Below are 17,447 nucleotides of genomic sequence, written 5' to 3'. Positions count from 1 at the left end.
TGGTGTGATTAGCAGGTTACGCTTTACTTACTATTTTCAACACTTCTAACAATCCATTTTTGAGCTGACATGCATACATAAATACGTATTGATTGAACTACCACGGAATGTTTAAATAAATGTAGCTGGATATAAACTTTTCTGAAAACTCTCTTAGATCTTTTAAATATGTCATTGTCTTTTTTTTTTTATATATTAAACATTTGCATTTCATATGTATAGTGTTTCAAATTAATATACAAATACAACTAGAGAGTAAATGCTAAGCTGAAAAGTCATGCCTTTTCAGAACAATAACGTCTTGTCACCAGCCATACAGAATTATGGAAAAACCAGTGACCCCGAGAGAGAATCGGTTACATTTGAAACCATCTACTCATTAAATACCAAAAGAAATACGGTATCATGCTGTTTTGTAGCCTCTTTTTTAAAATACCAGTATGAATTAATTCAAAGCTATCTGCCCTGTTCGGCACAGCATCAGGTAAAACACGACTACTGCAATGATATTGCTCACTGTGGAGGAGATGAGCTGCAGATCTGCCCCAAACACGGCCACCTCTTCTCAACAGAAAGGGAAAGGTATTTTGAGAAACAGCAAGCAGTACTACTCTAAATACTGTGAGCTCAAACAACAACTTGAAATATAATATTGAATGTAAAAAACATGCACTTGGATCCATACAAACTGATAAAATCCTCCTTTTCTCAAGAGATTTTCTGGAGCTGGCCTGGCCCCAGAAGGCACAGAGCAGAAGAGAAGGGAGCCAACGTCACAGCAGCCGTGAGGTACCTGGCGGGTACGTGGGTGTAGGACTCTACCTAAATAAACCTGGCTTTGTTTGCTTCTTCAGTTCACTGCAGTTTGCCCTTCCTGAATATCAAAATTCAAATGAAGAACTCAATAGCAAGACTAAGAGTCTCCATCATAAGGAAGGAAGGAAGGAAGGAAGGAAGGAAAGAGCAAGACATTATACAATAGCGGTGATTAAGACTTAATTTTTTGGGCCCACAAAGACTGGGTTTTGCAAATCTGTGACAGAAAAGAAGTACGCTGTTCAACTACATCCGAAGAGGCTTTTTGCGGAGATGCATGACTGAATGTTAGGGAGTGGTTGTGCATGAAAATGACTGGTGCAACAGGAACGTATTTCAAACACTACTAGCATATCTCAAAATAAGAAGTCCTTTGGAAAAAAAAAAAAATACAGGCAACCCTGACACCCAGATTGGAAATAAAAAAATCTCTTGAAGTATTTCTTGCAGACCATTGAAGGAAAAGAAAAGAGCAACAACAGCAACAACTAAAGGTCAAGTATATCCTGTCAAGCAAAAATATCAGCACACGTAGAAAAGGAAAAAGACCTCAACTGTATTGGGTTATGACATGGATTAAGGCCTTTTATCTCAAGTGGTTGACCTAGCATAACGACATTTCCTTTTGATGCTATCCAGACCCAACAGACTTGAAAGAATTAGGTCTCCCGATACAAAAAACAAGCACTCTCTCACCTACTACAGCTGCTCATGGCCCCAGCAATAAAAAACACAGGTCTTCTAGTCAGGGAGATCTGTGCTCTGCTCTATTTGTTCCGGGTAGATCTCTGAGTTGGCATGCACACGGTATCTTTGGTCTTCAAGTCCAGCCTCCTGCTATTGCAGGCAACACACCGTCTAATCCTAGCCATAAGTTTATTTAAATCCATGCTAAATCAGCCAACTTACTTGCCTCTCTTTGCTCTGCTAGCAGATGGTGGCTTCAAAACCTAGTTACTCAAATGGTTACAAATAGTATAACTTCAGGCCTAAATTTATTAAACGGAAAAATTTATATCCATTTATAATCCATGCCAACGTTTTCATCTCTTATAAAACAAACCACTTTTTCCAAGTCTCCTCTGTGGCCTCTCCTGTCCTGTTTCAATTTGCAATCATCTTTGTAAAGCTTGGTTTTATCAAATTTTGCATATTATTATAGATGATATGTCACTGGTGTTTTGTACTGTAGCATTGACATTCACCATCTCTACTCAAAGGACTATACTTGATAATACCACAGGATTGCTTCCTTACCAGATTTGTGGCTCTGTATCCTGCAGTCAACTGTCACGTTCAGGTCCCTGTTGCCTTTGACTTCCAAAGCATTAAGAACCAAGACCACAGGAGAAAATTTTATTAGGTCATAACTGCACGATCTGATGTTTTATACGAGTACCTTTCATCCCTATCCCGTAACATCTCTTGAGGATTATTATTCACTTCCTTCTGTGTTCCACCCTTCTCAATCCTGCAGATATCAGCAGGTTTTCTATTTCTACTGTCAAAATGAACTTATTTCAAAAAAAAATCTAACTCTGAGGAAGTCATCAGTCTTCTGGTTCAGCTTTATCTGTTAGGCTCCCTTCAAATGCACCTCACTGGTATCTCTGTTTCAGCCACGTCTGTATCGCCAAGATAGCAACACTGACACAGACCTGGCAAAAATGTTAAGACTGAACATGAAGAGATAAATACAATGCTTTACCAGTATATACCATCAAAGGGGCTGTAGGCAGAGATGGTTGGGAATTTCCCCATCAGGGAAGTTTCATCACATTCATTTCTGGTCAAACCATGGCAAATCTTGCTCGTTTCCTACCCATCTCCTGTGGCTGTTGTGCAGCCCAGATTCCTATGGTTCCTAGCTTCAGGGTACTCTCTTTGGGCTGAGTGCAGTCTTGGGAGTTTTGATTTCCAGACCAGGAGGTCAACTCACACAAGGCTCCTGCTCCACCTCAGTTACCAACTGCCAGAAGGAAACAAAAGCTTTGAGTTCCCAGCTCTAAAGTCTTCTGGAAATTCACTTAAAAAAAAGATACTTAAATATTTATTCCTTATAGTCTAAAACAAAATCAGAATTTTTTAATATATATAATTGAAAAAGAACATAAATTCTGATTATTAGGTAGAAAGTTACAGATGGAAAGCTACTCATCAGCAATCCCTGTGATAGCACATCACCGAATAAGAAAGGTGGTCTCACCTGTGACAGTCTGCAACTTTACTCTGTCCCATTTACACTAACTCTTAGGGTGATAAAAGATATCTCTTTGAAATATTTGTAACTTGAGGCACTGCCCTAGCAGCAGTGAGAGCTCTGCAATTTGTCCTGCACAACAGGTTAAACCTGAAGCCCTGAAAAGGTGAGGGAAACCACACATACATTTTTCATGCTGTATTTGCTCATGTCCATGTAACCCAAGAACTCCTTCATTCCCTGGCTGGAAGCTCCCTGCATTTTATAAATAGTTGATGTGCATGCCAATAGTGACGCGGATAATTAAGCCCTTATCCTGAAAGATGTTTGAAAACCAATCCACAGCTTAGTATTCTCAGTGGGAAAGCAAGTGCCCAGCATCATATTAGATCAATCCCTGATGTTACAGACTGAGAGGAGTAAAACTTTAAGGAACAAAAGCCATCACGCTGTTCTGTCTCCTTGGCTCTTCCCCCCCCTGTTAATAAAGCCATTGCAAAAAGGAAGAGCGCCCACATCTTGTTTTAAGAGGAAATTAACACTGCAGTGTTGCCAGAGACACGTCCATTACACAAACGGAGCGACTTAATATTGCTAATGGCTTTCATGCTGTTTCTGTACATAGCAAAATCACTAAAGAACAATCAGGCATAGCATCTAAACATTATGGCCGATTTTACACTTGAAATTAACGCTGAACACAGGTCTCGTTACAAGAGACTCTGGAGAGGAGGGGAAGGGGACCTCTCCTACTGGAACATGCACGGAAGGTGATGGGGAAGCTGCTGCTGGGCGGTGGAGCTGCTGCCCGCTCATCTTGGTGGCCTGGACCACCACTGCCTGCTGCTACGCGTGCTGCAAGGTGGCACTGCACCTGCACAGGGGAACAAGGACAACAGCTTGAATAAATCCACAATTAAATACTTCGCTGGCAGCCTGGCCAAGGCAGATGGAGATTTTAGGCATATTTCTTAAAGAACATCAAGAGAAGAGGTGAAGGCAGAGGGAGACTGAATCGTATTTTCAAAATGATGTCCAAAGAACAGAGAGCTGCTGATGAAAAACACGTTATTTTTAGAAGCAAAATGTGAATCCCTTCCAAGACTTTTCCTTTCTGGATTTCAAGTTATTTTCCTAAAAACCTTTCCCATATTTTTTTCTCCTGTGGCTCTCCATTTCATTTCACTGAAATCATGTTACGTCCCAGCAATCCAATTGTGAAACCTCTACAGTTAGCAAATTCCCAGAGGCTACAGAAACATTTCTTCATTCAGAACCACTAAAGAAATATTTCTTAATTCATGTGGACAGATACACTGAAGGCATTTAGCGACCTAAGAAAAACAATTCACTGAGCCCTGCATGGAGTGACAAGCTGCATGGATGGAGTGGACGAAGGTCTTTAGCGTTCATTAGAACCTTGTTGCAGCCAGACCAAACATTTATGTCAATTAAAACAAAGGCTAAATGAGATCAATGAGAAAAAAGTATGTTTCTTTCACTTCTATTCTGAAATGTTTTGTAATTTAAAATGATATTTTAAAATTTTGTTCAGCAAAACATATGAGTAACAGGACAAATATTTAGTTATGAGATCCAACAAAAAGCAATACTTCTAGAAAAGAGATTTCAAAGAGGGAAGGGATCATACTTCAACATTTCCTGCTAAGGTGTTGAGAGAGACGCTGTGTACGGTCTCTCTGCTACTCTGAAAGCAAGGTCTGTTGACCAAGCTTCGACATACAAGCAAACTTCACAAATGGCAGCATCCTCTCCAGGATAAAAGCTAGGAGTTTTTCATTCCTTACAACCACAGAGGATACCCCTGCCCCACACAACCCCTGCTGTTATTTTGTAAGGGTTTTCCCACCCGGTGTTTTTTTGGCAATTCTGCATCCGAACCTTGGTGCTGGTGGGGCTGCAGAGCCTGTCCGCGCTGTGCCCAGCTGGGAGGGTGCCAGCAGTCGCAGCTCTGGACACCGATCACAGGAACACACGTCAGAGCTACAATAAAACCTAAGTCCCATCCCTAGCTAGCACAAGCACCAGAAGGCATCATCCACATCCCTTCCTGGGCATTACTCCTGTAAGGAGAGACACTCGTTGTCTGTGTTAAAGAAAATCTCTGTGGTAAGTGAAGCTGTTTCATCAAGCGCTTCCCACCATGAACGTGCCCTTCCCGCACTACACTCATGCACCACGTTTTAGACCACCCTAAGGACTGCAATATCTGTGCTCCAAAAACTCCGATGAAGGGTTTCAGCAGTCACACTCTCACCGTGTGAAAAAAACTCCTCTACCCAGCAACACTACACCAGTTACGGGTCAGGGGCTTCGTCTGACCGAACAGGACAGCGTCAGGATTATCAGGTTCAGGCACAATAAACAGGCACCGCAGCTCACATTTTGGAAACAAAATCACTCGGCCTGATTTTCCGAACACACGTCCTTATTTCCAGCAACACTGGAAAGCTTGCAGGGAAACAAAACTGAAGGTTACAGAAGGGGAAGGTGATGCTAGTTTTAAAGACCTCTGAGTAAGACGATTTCCCCTCTCCTTCTCTTCCGAAGTTCATTCCCTTGCACAACACCAGGCTGGGCACGCAGAGCACTGCAGACAGCATCACCTGCAACACACCTGGAAGTACATTCCTAGCAAACTAATGGCTCAGCTAATCAACGCCCTTGCTCGTGTCTAAATCCAGCTTTCTTCTTACTGGAGGTCCAGCAACTCTCAGTGAAATTCTGCTAGCGCTGTATCTTGTAAGTCTAATTAAGTCTTAAAAAAAAGGACACAATATTTCAGTGCCACACATGATAGAGCACTGAGGCACGCTTCACTATGGATTAAAGCGGGGGAAATACAATCCTGGGTCTCAGCAATGACATAAAGCAAAATACAAAGGAATTGATGCAAAGATGTTAGAGTAGCTGTTTCATTTACTATTTTTAAAAAATCAGAAAAATAAATAAACAAAATGAACTCCCCTCAAAAGAAATTGTTTTAATACCACCTGGCACAAATAATCCACTCATACATTGCACCGCTTCAAGGCTGTATGTGATGAACTTATTCAATCCTGACAGCTGGGGTTCAGATAGGTCACAGCTGAGCACTGCTTGTCTGTTTTAAGGCCAAATCGGTACAGTTCAGTTAGATAGGTATCTGTATGCTTCTACAGGTATCGGTTTGCTGAATTTTATGATAGAAGCTGGGAAATGGACTGATGGTATTATGTGTTTCCCACAAACATCAGTATATGCTAATGGTTGTGATTGCTATTGCAATAAAGCCATCCAGATAATTCTACTAAGTAACAAGGAAAAATGTTCCGGAGAAGGATTAAAGACTTTGCCCCGGAATTTATCTAATCCAAACTCTAAGCATATTGAAAATTAGCCCTAATTCAGCTGTTAATGTAGCTAAATGCCATAAACATCAAGGGTAAACAAGGAAAGATTCAGCTTATTCCTGATGGGCTGAAGCTCAAAGCCATTAAAAGGCAGCCTTTGAAAATTACTGAAGTCAATGGAAATCCCTCCATTAACATCAACAAGGCTTGACTCACACAGCAAAACATGACTTATGTTTTTTTTTCTGAACGCAGCTAAGAGAGGAGTCTGCTTTCCAGGACACATCTTAAGATACTACTGTTAAAATCACCCTGAAACAGTTCCTGAATACTTTGTGTGACCTCCGAGAAAAGACTCAAGGCTCAGCACGCCCTTGGGTGAAAAGTCCAGGGCATGGAGAGCAAAGAGAACTGTAAAAAAAATGCCCAGGGATGCTCCCTCACCTTCTGCTCCGACGCATGAGGGGTGTCAGAAAGCAGGAAGGTCACGCACTGTGAACACCCTGGCGAGATCCCACGCGACTCCGGTACTCACGCTGAGTTTTGTGAAAGGAAGCATTAAGGAGGAAGGCTTGCCAGGCGTTTCCGTAGGAAGGATGGAGTACATCGAATGATACGGTGTTGTAAATAAAACCTAACACACCTCACTTTCGCACTTAACTTTCAAACCCAGTTTCTTAACCTGGTTCACAGGAAGGGGCAGTGCCAGCTGATGCTGCTTCTCACGCCCGTGGCCTCAGCCTTCAAAAGAGACCAGAGAAAATAAACCATAGCCCCACCATTTTCAAAAGTCCCAGCCTAAATGGTGCTTACCCATGTGAATGATCCATCAGCTTTGGTCTCCTGCATGGACACCCAAAATAATGCTTCACCAACTCACTCAGACTCGACTGTTTTGCAACCGTATCTTCGTCACTTTGACTACAGCAATTAAAAAGGTGACTCGTTAATTATGTTTCTGCTTTCATTTAGTGACTATTCTGTTTTTTAATTAAACATATTTGGTTTCCATTCAGATGAAACCAAATTATGCAGATGAGGTTTCCAGTGATAGGAGTTTTTTTCATTCATTTACCAAAAAAAAAATGGAATATCATTCATGTAAGAGCTGTACAAACGTGAGCCAGCCTGTATTATTCCTGCTCAGAGGTGTGTAGCAATTGTTTCCTAACAATGATCTCCAGGAAAGGCGTGTTGAACATCACTGTCCTAATTGCTGTCAGCTGTATTTCAAATGGCTCGTGCTCCTAAGCTTACACGGCAAAGGAACAACCCCGCATCCTGAAGCGTGCATTAGGGCGTAATGAGCTTGTGGCAGCTGTTCCCCAAACGAAAGCGCTGCCTGCTGCTTCTGTTGCTTACGTTGCTGTGAAAAGAGCAGTCCCGCTGCCGGCCAGGAGGCAGAGAGGCGTGCAGGAGCACACAGCAGCCGATGTCATTAACCAAAAGCCCCCCACGCTTCTCCCTCCAAACACAACCACGGCGGTTGCAAGCCCTAAGCGCTGGAGCCCCCCTGGCAAACACCTTCCGCACCATTACAAGCGGTTAATTAAAACTAAACGCAGCAACAAAAGCTGTGTTTGGTGGGCAGGGAGCACGCGTGCAAGGCGGGACTCTTGCACCTTCTCTCCCCAGGGGAACCGTAGGGCTCAGCTCCACGCTTCACCCGCTCAGTGTTTTATTTCGCGTAAACCACCCCACTGTCGGCAGCTCCCAGGACCAAAGGGGAGGCCAGGATCTCGAACCCGAGCAGCACGTCTTTAGCAGGGCAGCACCCTTTAGGACAGGAACAGGCGGCGTTTCCCATCTCTCATCCCTTCCACTCGTTTCTCAGAGCCCTGCAGTCACCAGCGTGAGCCAAGGAGGGGAAGCGCACATGGAAACGCCAGCTCATAAAGTGCCTTTCTTCGGTGTTTCGGGGCAAAGAGCGCGAATCACAGATCCACGGGAAAAGCTGCACCCACCCAGCGCCTCTGTTCCCCCACACGAGCCCTGCCCTGCTCCGTAGGTACGCACCAGCGGACACCAGAGCGCGGCTGATGACAGCTGGCAGCTTTCCACGAGCCCACGCCGACGTCCAGCCGAGCCGGTGGCCCAAGCCCAGCCAAAAACACACACCAACAGGCTGAGATACAGCATAACAGCGCGCACACACAGACATACACACAACCCACTTCTCCTGATGTTTCAGCCTATTCATTCCTTGGTTGGATCGCTGCGTCTACCAGGACAGCCGGATCACGGTTACAATGGTTTGCGTGATGAATAAGCGCCACTGTCTCTTGACATTTGCACGCTGACATCTGCTCTCTGATGTTGAAAGCTGCCAGATGTACTAGATGTTTAAAACGTTTAAAAATGAGGGACTAGCAGAGCCCTTTGGTTGCAGGAAAGCTGCGTCGCTTTTAATTTAAGTTACAAACAAGGTTCAGAATCATATTTTCTACGGGGGGAAAAAAAAAAAGCAATTTTTTATAAACATCAGATTTCATTTGTGTATTTCACAACTATCACTGATGTTCTTCACTGCCTCAGCCACGTCAACAAATACTTCAAACAACACCTTATAAAAAAGCCAAGCAGTGGAACAAATTGTCACATTTTTAGTAGATTTAGTTTATTGTGAACCTAAATTGTTGCAGGAATCTGTGCTTTCCTGGTGCCTCTTCAAATCCATATACTCCGCTCAGATCCAGCACTATACCGTACTACAAACCCATGCTACCCGAGACTGGATGAAACAAACAAAAGCAACCAAGCGCTTCCGAAATACTTAGCCTATGGCAGAAACCTATATGCTGTTTAACCTAGAAAACCATTTCAAGCTGCAATTACTGCAATTTACTCTATCATTTCCTTCAAAGCCGATCCTGCTCTCCAGAGAGCACTTCGTTCATGGACTAAATGTTTCTTTGTGTTTGAGCCACACTGAGGGGAAATACAAGCAGGTTACAAATTGCTTACCTGCGTGTAACCCAACGGCAAGCTGGCTGGATGCAGCCACAGCTTAGATGAGATGATGCTGGTAGGCATCTACCTTCCCTCCCTGAATTGCTCTGTGCTCATGAATTTTTATTTCGGGAAGGTTTGGGGAAGACCCATCAATGCCCACGTACCTGACTTACAGTGCCTGCAAGGATACGCTGCCTTTTTCTTCACAAGGCCAAGGTGGAACACTGCATTCATGTCCTCCAACATCTCACTTACAAAAAGAGAAAGGCGAATTTGGAAATGAATTACACGTATGTTCAGCTACATATTGTTTACACAAGTGGGACCTGAAGCAACTCACTGCATCACTCACGCAAGTTCATAAGCTGTTCTGTGGGAGCCTTAGACACTGGTCCATCCCTGTCTACTCTCCCCACACCCTGTTTGGTGCCAGAGCACAATGAAATCAAGGGGAAAATAAGTGGGAAAACACAACCAATCTAGGATCAGAATCACACAGAACGATAACAAATTTCTACTGAAAATGAAGTGGGGAAATACTGCATTATTTCTGTACGGTGTAAGAATAATAACAGCAAGTTCAGACTTTCAGCTCAGCAATTTCTGTCACCAAGACAAAAGAAACCCACTTAATCAGTGAGGAAAGCCTCTGTAATAATTAATTGCTGCAAGTTAATGAGGATGCAAGAGATGGCCCCAGCCGTCTTATTATTTTCTTGGCCTCCCTCTGTTCCTTGGTCTTCAGAGCTCCAGGGCTCCCCATGTCTAGCCCAGATATCTACGTGCTGTGTATGTCAGCGGCCATTTGTGTAGTGGAAAGTCTCCCTAGCCAGAAATGCCATCTGAAGCGTCAGCAGGCGTGCCTGGGGAGGCAGGGGGACACAGCTGCATGAGACGTGGCCTCTCCCAGCAGGTAAGAGAGGCTGCCACCGTATCCCTGGACAGCTGCTCGAGACAGCTGCTGAACAGGTTAAGACCTAAAAACCCAACAAAACCATCTCTGAAAGACCAAACGCTCACTACGGATGCATTTAGAAGCACCGGGCCTTCTTAGCACCTTATCCTGCTGCCAAAATCCTCCTCCCAGACGCTCTTCCACCATTCGCACGCTGCATACAAGTGGAGGCAGAGCACGTGGCTGCCTCCAGCCTGGAGCTCGGTGTCCCCAGAGCTTCAGGCTCCCCCGAAAACCCAGCTCGGTGCCTGTCACGGTCAGCCCGCAGGAATGCGTGACGGGGCTGCAAGATGCGCAAGCGCGATGCAATATGTGCAATACTTGACAGCCCCAGGCATCCTGCGGGGAGAAAGGGAAGCTGGCTGGGGAACAAGGGACTCGTTTCTCTGACTCAGCTGCTGTTTGCCCAACATTTGGGAAAATGAGCAAGAACTGTGAATGATAAATCAGAAGCCTAAAACGCGCATCAAGCGGATGCGGGCTCAACTCTACACACAGGTCTGTATAAAATTCACCACTTTTATCCAGGTGCACGAGCAGGGAGATGATTTCCTCCTTATCAGCCTCGCAGCATTTAATCTGTGAAATGTAGCGTTTGCATAAATCTGCTAATTGCTAAAATATCTCCATCGCTTTGTTGCTTATTACTCCTTTAAAAATAACTTCAAACATTCCAAAGAGCAACACATATATGTTAATTTTGAAGTGTGACATGAATAAATGTAACCTTATAAGTACCTGTGTCAGTTCTAAGGCGTGTTCATTGCTTATTCCACCAGCACGGCAGAGCACACGAATACCTGGAGTGCTCCTGTTGCACTATGAGACCTCGAAAAGCCAGGTGTGGCTGCTGTCGTTTGCTCTGCCTTACACACTTAGGATGCTAGAAAAACAACCACGATGACAACACAAAATTCTGGAGTCTAGTTGTTCAGCTGTATCCCCCGTCATTATTTCCTTTGTCTCACTGCTGCAGTAAGTGGAAATTATTTCCCCAGAGTGTCAGGCACCACGGGGCTGCCGCGAGAGAAACACAGGGTGCCTGGTGCTGATGCAATCACCAAAAGTGATGGCTGCTCTGCTGCAACCAGTGAGAGGTAAGGTGCTTTATCTCCTCGTGAGGTACGGGCACAGTGCTCTTGTTCTGTTACCATTTCTCATAGCAACCACAGCTGGAGGGAGCGGGCGGGGAAGGACAGAGAGAAAAATAAAAAGCAAAAGCAAAAAAACAAAACAAAACAAAACAAAAAAAGCATTTGCAGCTCTGATGTTAGTTTCATACCTAGCACAAAATGTACTGGAAGCCTTGTGATGGGAAGAAGAGGTAAAGGGAACAAGCAACTCATGACCACAGTAGTGCAAGACCATCAGTGGAGTTGCATCGGAGCATAAATCTTTAGGAATACAACTGGTTTAATCATCGATCTTTTTTACAAATCCGTCTCTTACTTCCATGACTTAGAAAGAGGTTTTGTACTTTTTTCCTCTATTCTCTTCTTTCCAGAGCCATTTCTCTCTGTTTACTTCCATGTAAATTGGGTTAAGTCAAGTGAAAGCAAGGCTGTTGCAGCTCTCTAAAACTGGTTTAGCCAAAAGAATAAAACCTTCTAGATTTAAAAAAGCCACAGTACTAGTAAAATTAATAAGATTCAGTTTTTCCCTCATTAGCTCTTTCTGCCTGTTCAGCTTACTGTGTACCAACTGAAGTAAAATCTTCATCCTTCTAAAACTAGAGGACTTGGTCTCTCTTAGAAGAGAAGACCTGGTCTGGTTTCATCTCAGTGGGATCATCAAACGGGGAAGCAAAGAGCAGCATGGCCACAGCCATTTGTCTCTCACCAGTAATAACAAGATGGTGAGGGAAATAGATGCACCTAGGGAAGACAAGAGGGTCTTAGCAAGCGTGAAATGAAGGCAATTTGGAGGCAATGCCACCCAGCAGACTGGGACTGCTGGTACAGAAGCCTCCGTGCTGATTTTAGGGAGAGACACACAGTGGCTCAAATTGTTCTTCTGGAGGCATTCAATTTTCTCCTAAATTCCGTAGCTGGAAGAGAGAAATAACCTGGTAAACAAACATTTAAGAAGACTTAAATAGCCCATTTGCCATCAATGAAACTGCTCTGTAATATCATTACAGCAACACAAATGACATAAGTGAAAACCGAGGAACAAGGGAATGAAAGGGACCTCAAGTTGAATCCAGTCCAGCGCTCTGTTAGAGAATCACATCTCATTCATAACTAATCAAGTTTCTCTTGGTTCTTTACCTGATTATACCTATCAGAAGGCTGCTGAAGAACCTCATTTCCTTTTGCCCTCAGACAGCCTTTTGCTCTAGCACACGAAACAAGCCAAGCCCTTCTAGCTTTTCCGTAAGAGAGGCTCTCTCACCCAGCAATCCCTCTCTGCACGCGTATCCATTCTCGTTCTTAAGCCTCGGTGACCAAAATTCTGCGTGTATTCCAAACTAGGTCTCAACTACCTTATGTGCAGAATTAATAGTCTTAAGTAATCGAAATTAATTAAAAGCATTAGCTTATACATTGTAATGATTCCATTAGCAGGTATACACCCTCCATTTCTCCAGTAAAAGTACCTCACCTAATGCATCCAATTTAATATTTTCTGCAGCTGCATTTAAAATAGGAGACGATGCTTGGGTTAAGAGAAGTCATACTTCTTCCATACATCTTCCTAAAAAGAAGCATTACAACTTCCTCTGAGTCTTTCGTAGCATGAGCCTGACTCCAGGCTTTTAATTTCTCTTATTGAGCAACACAAATAACAAAAGGGAAATTCTGTAATAAGCTGAGATGAATTATTTTTGCATCAGTCTCTCAATGGCGTGTGCTTTATGATCAGCGCAGTAAGAACCTGTAGTTTCAGGAAGCCCCTTTGCCATCAGTGCTTCTGGTAACAGATAGTAGGAATATGCTTTGTTTTCTACGCGATAACCAGTAGGCTTTTTGATTTCTGTTGTGGTGGTTTTTCATCTGAAGCATTCTGTAATAGGAAAAACCATCCTTGGGAGGGTTCTGGGACACCTGGACACCGCACAACATGCTCAGCGAGACACAGGAGGTCTCAAAAACCTGATGCAGCATAAATTCACATTCACTTGTTATGCTGCTCTTCAGAACAAGCGGTACACCAGCTACAAGGACAGGACCGACACACACCAAGCACTGCTCCCGCTGGGTTTCCGCTCAGTTACACCAGCGACAGAACAAGGCAGTCCCTGTTCACTCTCACCTCCAGCAGAATAAGTCTTATACTCTCTGACACTAGAACTGGATGAGGATAGAAATTTAACATGATTTTTCCTAGGAACGAAGTTCACGATATTCCAGGTGTAACGTGGAGGAGAAGTACCACAGGAAAATCGGATCTTAACCCTACAGCTGGAGGCACAAACCTATCAGGGCAGCCCACTGACTCTGCCCACAAGCACCTCCAAACAGAATAAATTTATTTTTGGTGGGTCGTTAATCTCTCCATTTTATGAAAATTTCAACTGTGCAGTTTTTCCTATTCTGTATTAGGGTGATAGTGAAGCCACTTCATTTTAAAGTGTGCAAATATAGAACAAACCTGGAGCACTGCTGTGAATTGGAGAAAACCCTACACCACTTCCCAGCTCAGACGCTCTCTTGGAATAGAAGATGACCCAACTGGATCCTGTATCTGTGATGCGCTTCCCTCCACCTCTCCCAACACATAGATCAAACTCATCTGGCTCAATTAATATTTAACTATCTACACAAAAGGGATCAACTTCCACAGAACAGATAGAGGGCACGTTGGATGGTGCAATGCAGCTCCGTTCAGCTAAAGTAGTTCAGGACCTGAAAACAGGCTACGTTACTTTTGATTTTGGAGCTCGCGCACGTGGCACTTTCATCTCTGCTCTAGAAACTGTGCCCACCTAGTCAACGTGTAACAGAACTGAGTTCAAATGCGTGTTTTCTGATTCAGACAGACAACTTCCATCCGGAATTCTCACACCCTTGGCTATTCCAGGATGTCTCTTCCTTATTAAAAAATTATATATATCAATTTGTAGCTTTAAGAAAGTTATTCCTAAAATCTAAAAATGAATGTTCAAGTCTGGAAATGTATTTCTTCATAAAGGCAATAAGGGCAAAACTTCAGCAGACCTAAGCCTTTACCAGACCTGAAGCACTAACATCTATTGCATCCAAACTGAGTGATTACGGTTTTTTGTTTGTTTGTTTTACGCTTGTCAATTGAAAATGACCAATTAACATTTTCCAGTCATAAAAGATATCTTGCAGACACGAAAGCATTGGTTACATTTTTTGAAAAATGGATGCATCAGCTGTTGGAAGACCCTGAATACGCAGGCTCTGTACCAGAGATGCTTTCTAAGCACCGTTTGGCAGCAGAGTAGCATACACTTGTGTTTCAACCTTGAAAGGCTCTTGGCCGCTTTATTTAGAAAACAATGGCAAAACAAGAAACCCCGTACGTGTGGATTAAAAAAAGGAGATGGAAACACCCACTTTGATTTCTCAGAGCTTCAAAACCTCCCTGCTAAAGAGACTGCTCCCAGTCATGTGAAAGCACTGGATACACACCCAATTGCTTGATTTTTGCCTCTTCAGGTGGACTCGCACAAACCGCCCTTTCCAATTCTGCCCTCACGTTCGGAGGTGAGACGAAGCAGGCGTTCCCTCCGCCTCTGTCACGCTCACACGTACAGGCAGGATGCGATATAAAATCCCCCACTGTGTGGAGATCCAGGCAATACTCCAAGCACAATGGGGTGGGGTGAGGCAGGTTTTGTTCAGCTTCTTGCTTAGACTGGATTATCTCGGGTGCTTACAGTGACACACAGAGAACCTTCCCTCTGTGGGGAAATGAGGCCTGACAGGGTCATCTATCGCCAAACAGCCTTTCTTCATCACCAGCTCAAAACCCCTGGAGAAGTCTCTGAACGAGCATCTCCTTGCCGCTCTCTATGTGCTCCCCATTTGCAGGGATTTATCTTGCTCATGTACAACGCTGGCTAAAACACAAATCCTATACCACACGAAGGGTCGGAGAATTAATCAGAGAACGATCTTTGCGTGGGCTGGATCCTTCCTTGCATCGGAGCAATTCCTCACCTGCATGCAGCGCGGTAACTCGCGTTGTACCCGCTCCGATTAGAGACTGGGGGGGGGGGGGGGGGGGGACTCATAAAGCAGTATATTTCAGGGTTATGCAGAACCACAGCCCTCTTCCAGGGGAGACGGGAGCTAAACGAGCTCTCCCTCAGCGCCCACTTCCAACAGAGCGCTGCAAGCAACAGGTGCCCCCACCTTGCTCCCCTGACGCCACCAGACCCCGAAGAGCCCGGCACCTCCCCACCTTCTCCGGCAGCCCGACCCCAAAAGCCGCGCCTTTCCGAGCTCCCCCCCTCACAAACCCCGCCGGGGGGGACGAGGGGCAGGGGGAGCCTCCCGCTACCTTCTTGGGCCGCCTTCTCCGCTGGCTGCCGCCGCCCTCGCCCCTGTCGCTGCCGTCGCCCCGGCGCAGCGCCTCGTCGCTCATGTTGGCGCCCGGCTCTGCGGGACCGCCGCCGCCGGGCCATGGGCACCTCCCGCCGCCGGGGGCGGCACCCGCGGGGCGGAGCGGGGACGGCGACGGAGGGAGGGGTCGGAGGGAAGGGGAGGGACGAAGAGGGAGGGAAGGGGGGCGGGCAGGGCGCTGCTCTGCCGGGGGGGCTCCGGGAGAAGGGCGGCGGTCGGCCCCGGGGACAGGCGGCGGCGAGGCGCGAAGGGAGGGACCCGCTATGAGGGGCGGCCAGCGCGGCCCGGGGTGCTGAGGGGCTCAGCGCCGCAGTGTCGTTGTTTAAGGCACCAGGCCACCACCCCTTCCCCATTTTAGTCAGATCTTGCGCCAATTCAGCCCCTCCGCCACCCTTCTTCCCCTACAAAACTGAACCCCTCCCAGTCCGTGGTAGCGCTCGTTTATTCCCCCCGCGAAGCGAGCCTTGATGCAGCGCGGGTTGCTGAAGTGGGTGGCGACGTGTGTTGTGGTTTGGTCTCCAACAAATCCAAGGCGTGTCCCCTCAGCCCCTAAAGCACGGGTCTCGCTACTACGTCTTCATCTATATACCTATTTCAGTCTTGAAGGATAAGGCAAGAGGACCGTGCGACACCCAGGAAAAGGAGCAGGCTTTCCTGACAGAGGGGTGGAGGAAGGCTCGGGGAAGTCACCCACGGGAGGCAGGGAGGGCAGCACGACCACAGGCAGGCAGTGCCAAGCATGGGCTGGCACAGGCGGTGGGAGAAAGACACGGTTTCAAGAGTTTCAGTACACCAGGGAGGTTTTCTAGTCCTGCATACTCCGTCCTCACTTCAGCCCATGCTAGGGTAAAAATACTGAGGGAACGCAGCAGTTCTGAGGTAGAAAGCTGGACTGCACACAGAAGTCGGCCCCCTCCTATTAAACAGCCGGTAACTGTCTACAGTGAAACAACACCTTCCTCACCTCTTTTTTTGTTGTGTTTGTTTCTGAACACCTCCACACCACTCCCCATGAAACCAAGTGTACAGCGTGACAGCACCCACAGACCAAAACCTGGCGAAGCGCCTTGTGACACGTGTATCAGATACTTGCTAATGACAGCTACAGAGCTAGCACCACACGTACAAATTCACGGAGGGACACCATCCTTACTGACCCGAACTGCCCTTAGCTCCTGTCCCCAGATCCCAGGCACCCGAATTTGGCAGCACAGTTTTAGGTGTGGTCAAAGAAACTGAAAGCTCTTGCTAAGTAGCAGCACACCAGCACTCGTCATTTCTCACAGCCCCAGAAATGGGGCACACACCTATGGGAAACGCGGTTCTGCAGTGAAACGGGAGGGCACTAACTGGCAATAGGTCTAATAACACAAGCTCGGGTACCTGTCCCAAAGAAACGCTGAACATCCAGGTGGGCCCTAAAAATTCAAGGCTGCTGAAGGCATTCTTCCTAATTTAAAGCAACTGGAAAAATTATTGTAGTGTGTGGATTGCATTTTGTTCACAAAGCAAAATCTATTAGCTGAAAAAATACATACATGTTATCAAACTTCTAATATGGGGTCAGACACTGCACAGTAAGCAATTTTGAACCCCAGGCTGCAACCACATACCTGTGTACCCCTCAGCATTTT

At 45.6% G+C, this 17,447-nt stretch overlaps 1 protein-coding gene across 1 annotated transcript in view; it reads right to left on the bottom strand.

Annotated features, from left to right (window-relative positions):
- The window catches only part of LOC136786346 (ankyrin-3-like), a 106,305-nt gene extending 90,374 nt beyond the window's left edge, over positions 1–15,931 (bottom strand). Inside the window, exon 1 of the mRNA XM_066996575.1 lies at positions 15,752–15,931. Within this exon, the coding sequence (XP_066852676.1) occupies positions 15,752–15,835 (84 nt within the window). The 5' untranslated portion in view covers positions 15,836–15,931. The remainder of the gene's footprint in view (positions 1–15,751) is intronic.
- Positions 15,932–17,447: the final 1,516 nt, after the last annotated feature.

The sequence above is a fragment of the Anser cygnoides genome, chromosome 4 (assembly GCF_040182565.1).
Source record: "Anser cygnoides isolate HZ-2024a breed goose chromosome 4, Taihu_goose_T2T_genome, whole genome shotgun sequence".
NCBI lineage: Eukaryota > Metazoa > Chordata > Aves > Anseriformes > Anatidae > Anser > Anser cygnoides.
The sequence above is the reverse complement of the archived record's forward strand: the minus strand, read 5'-3'. Positions and strand labels throughout refer to the sequence as shown.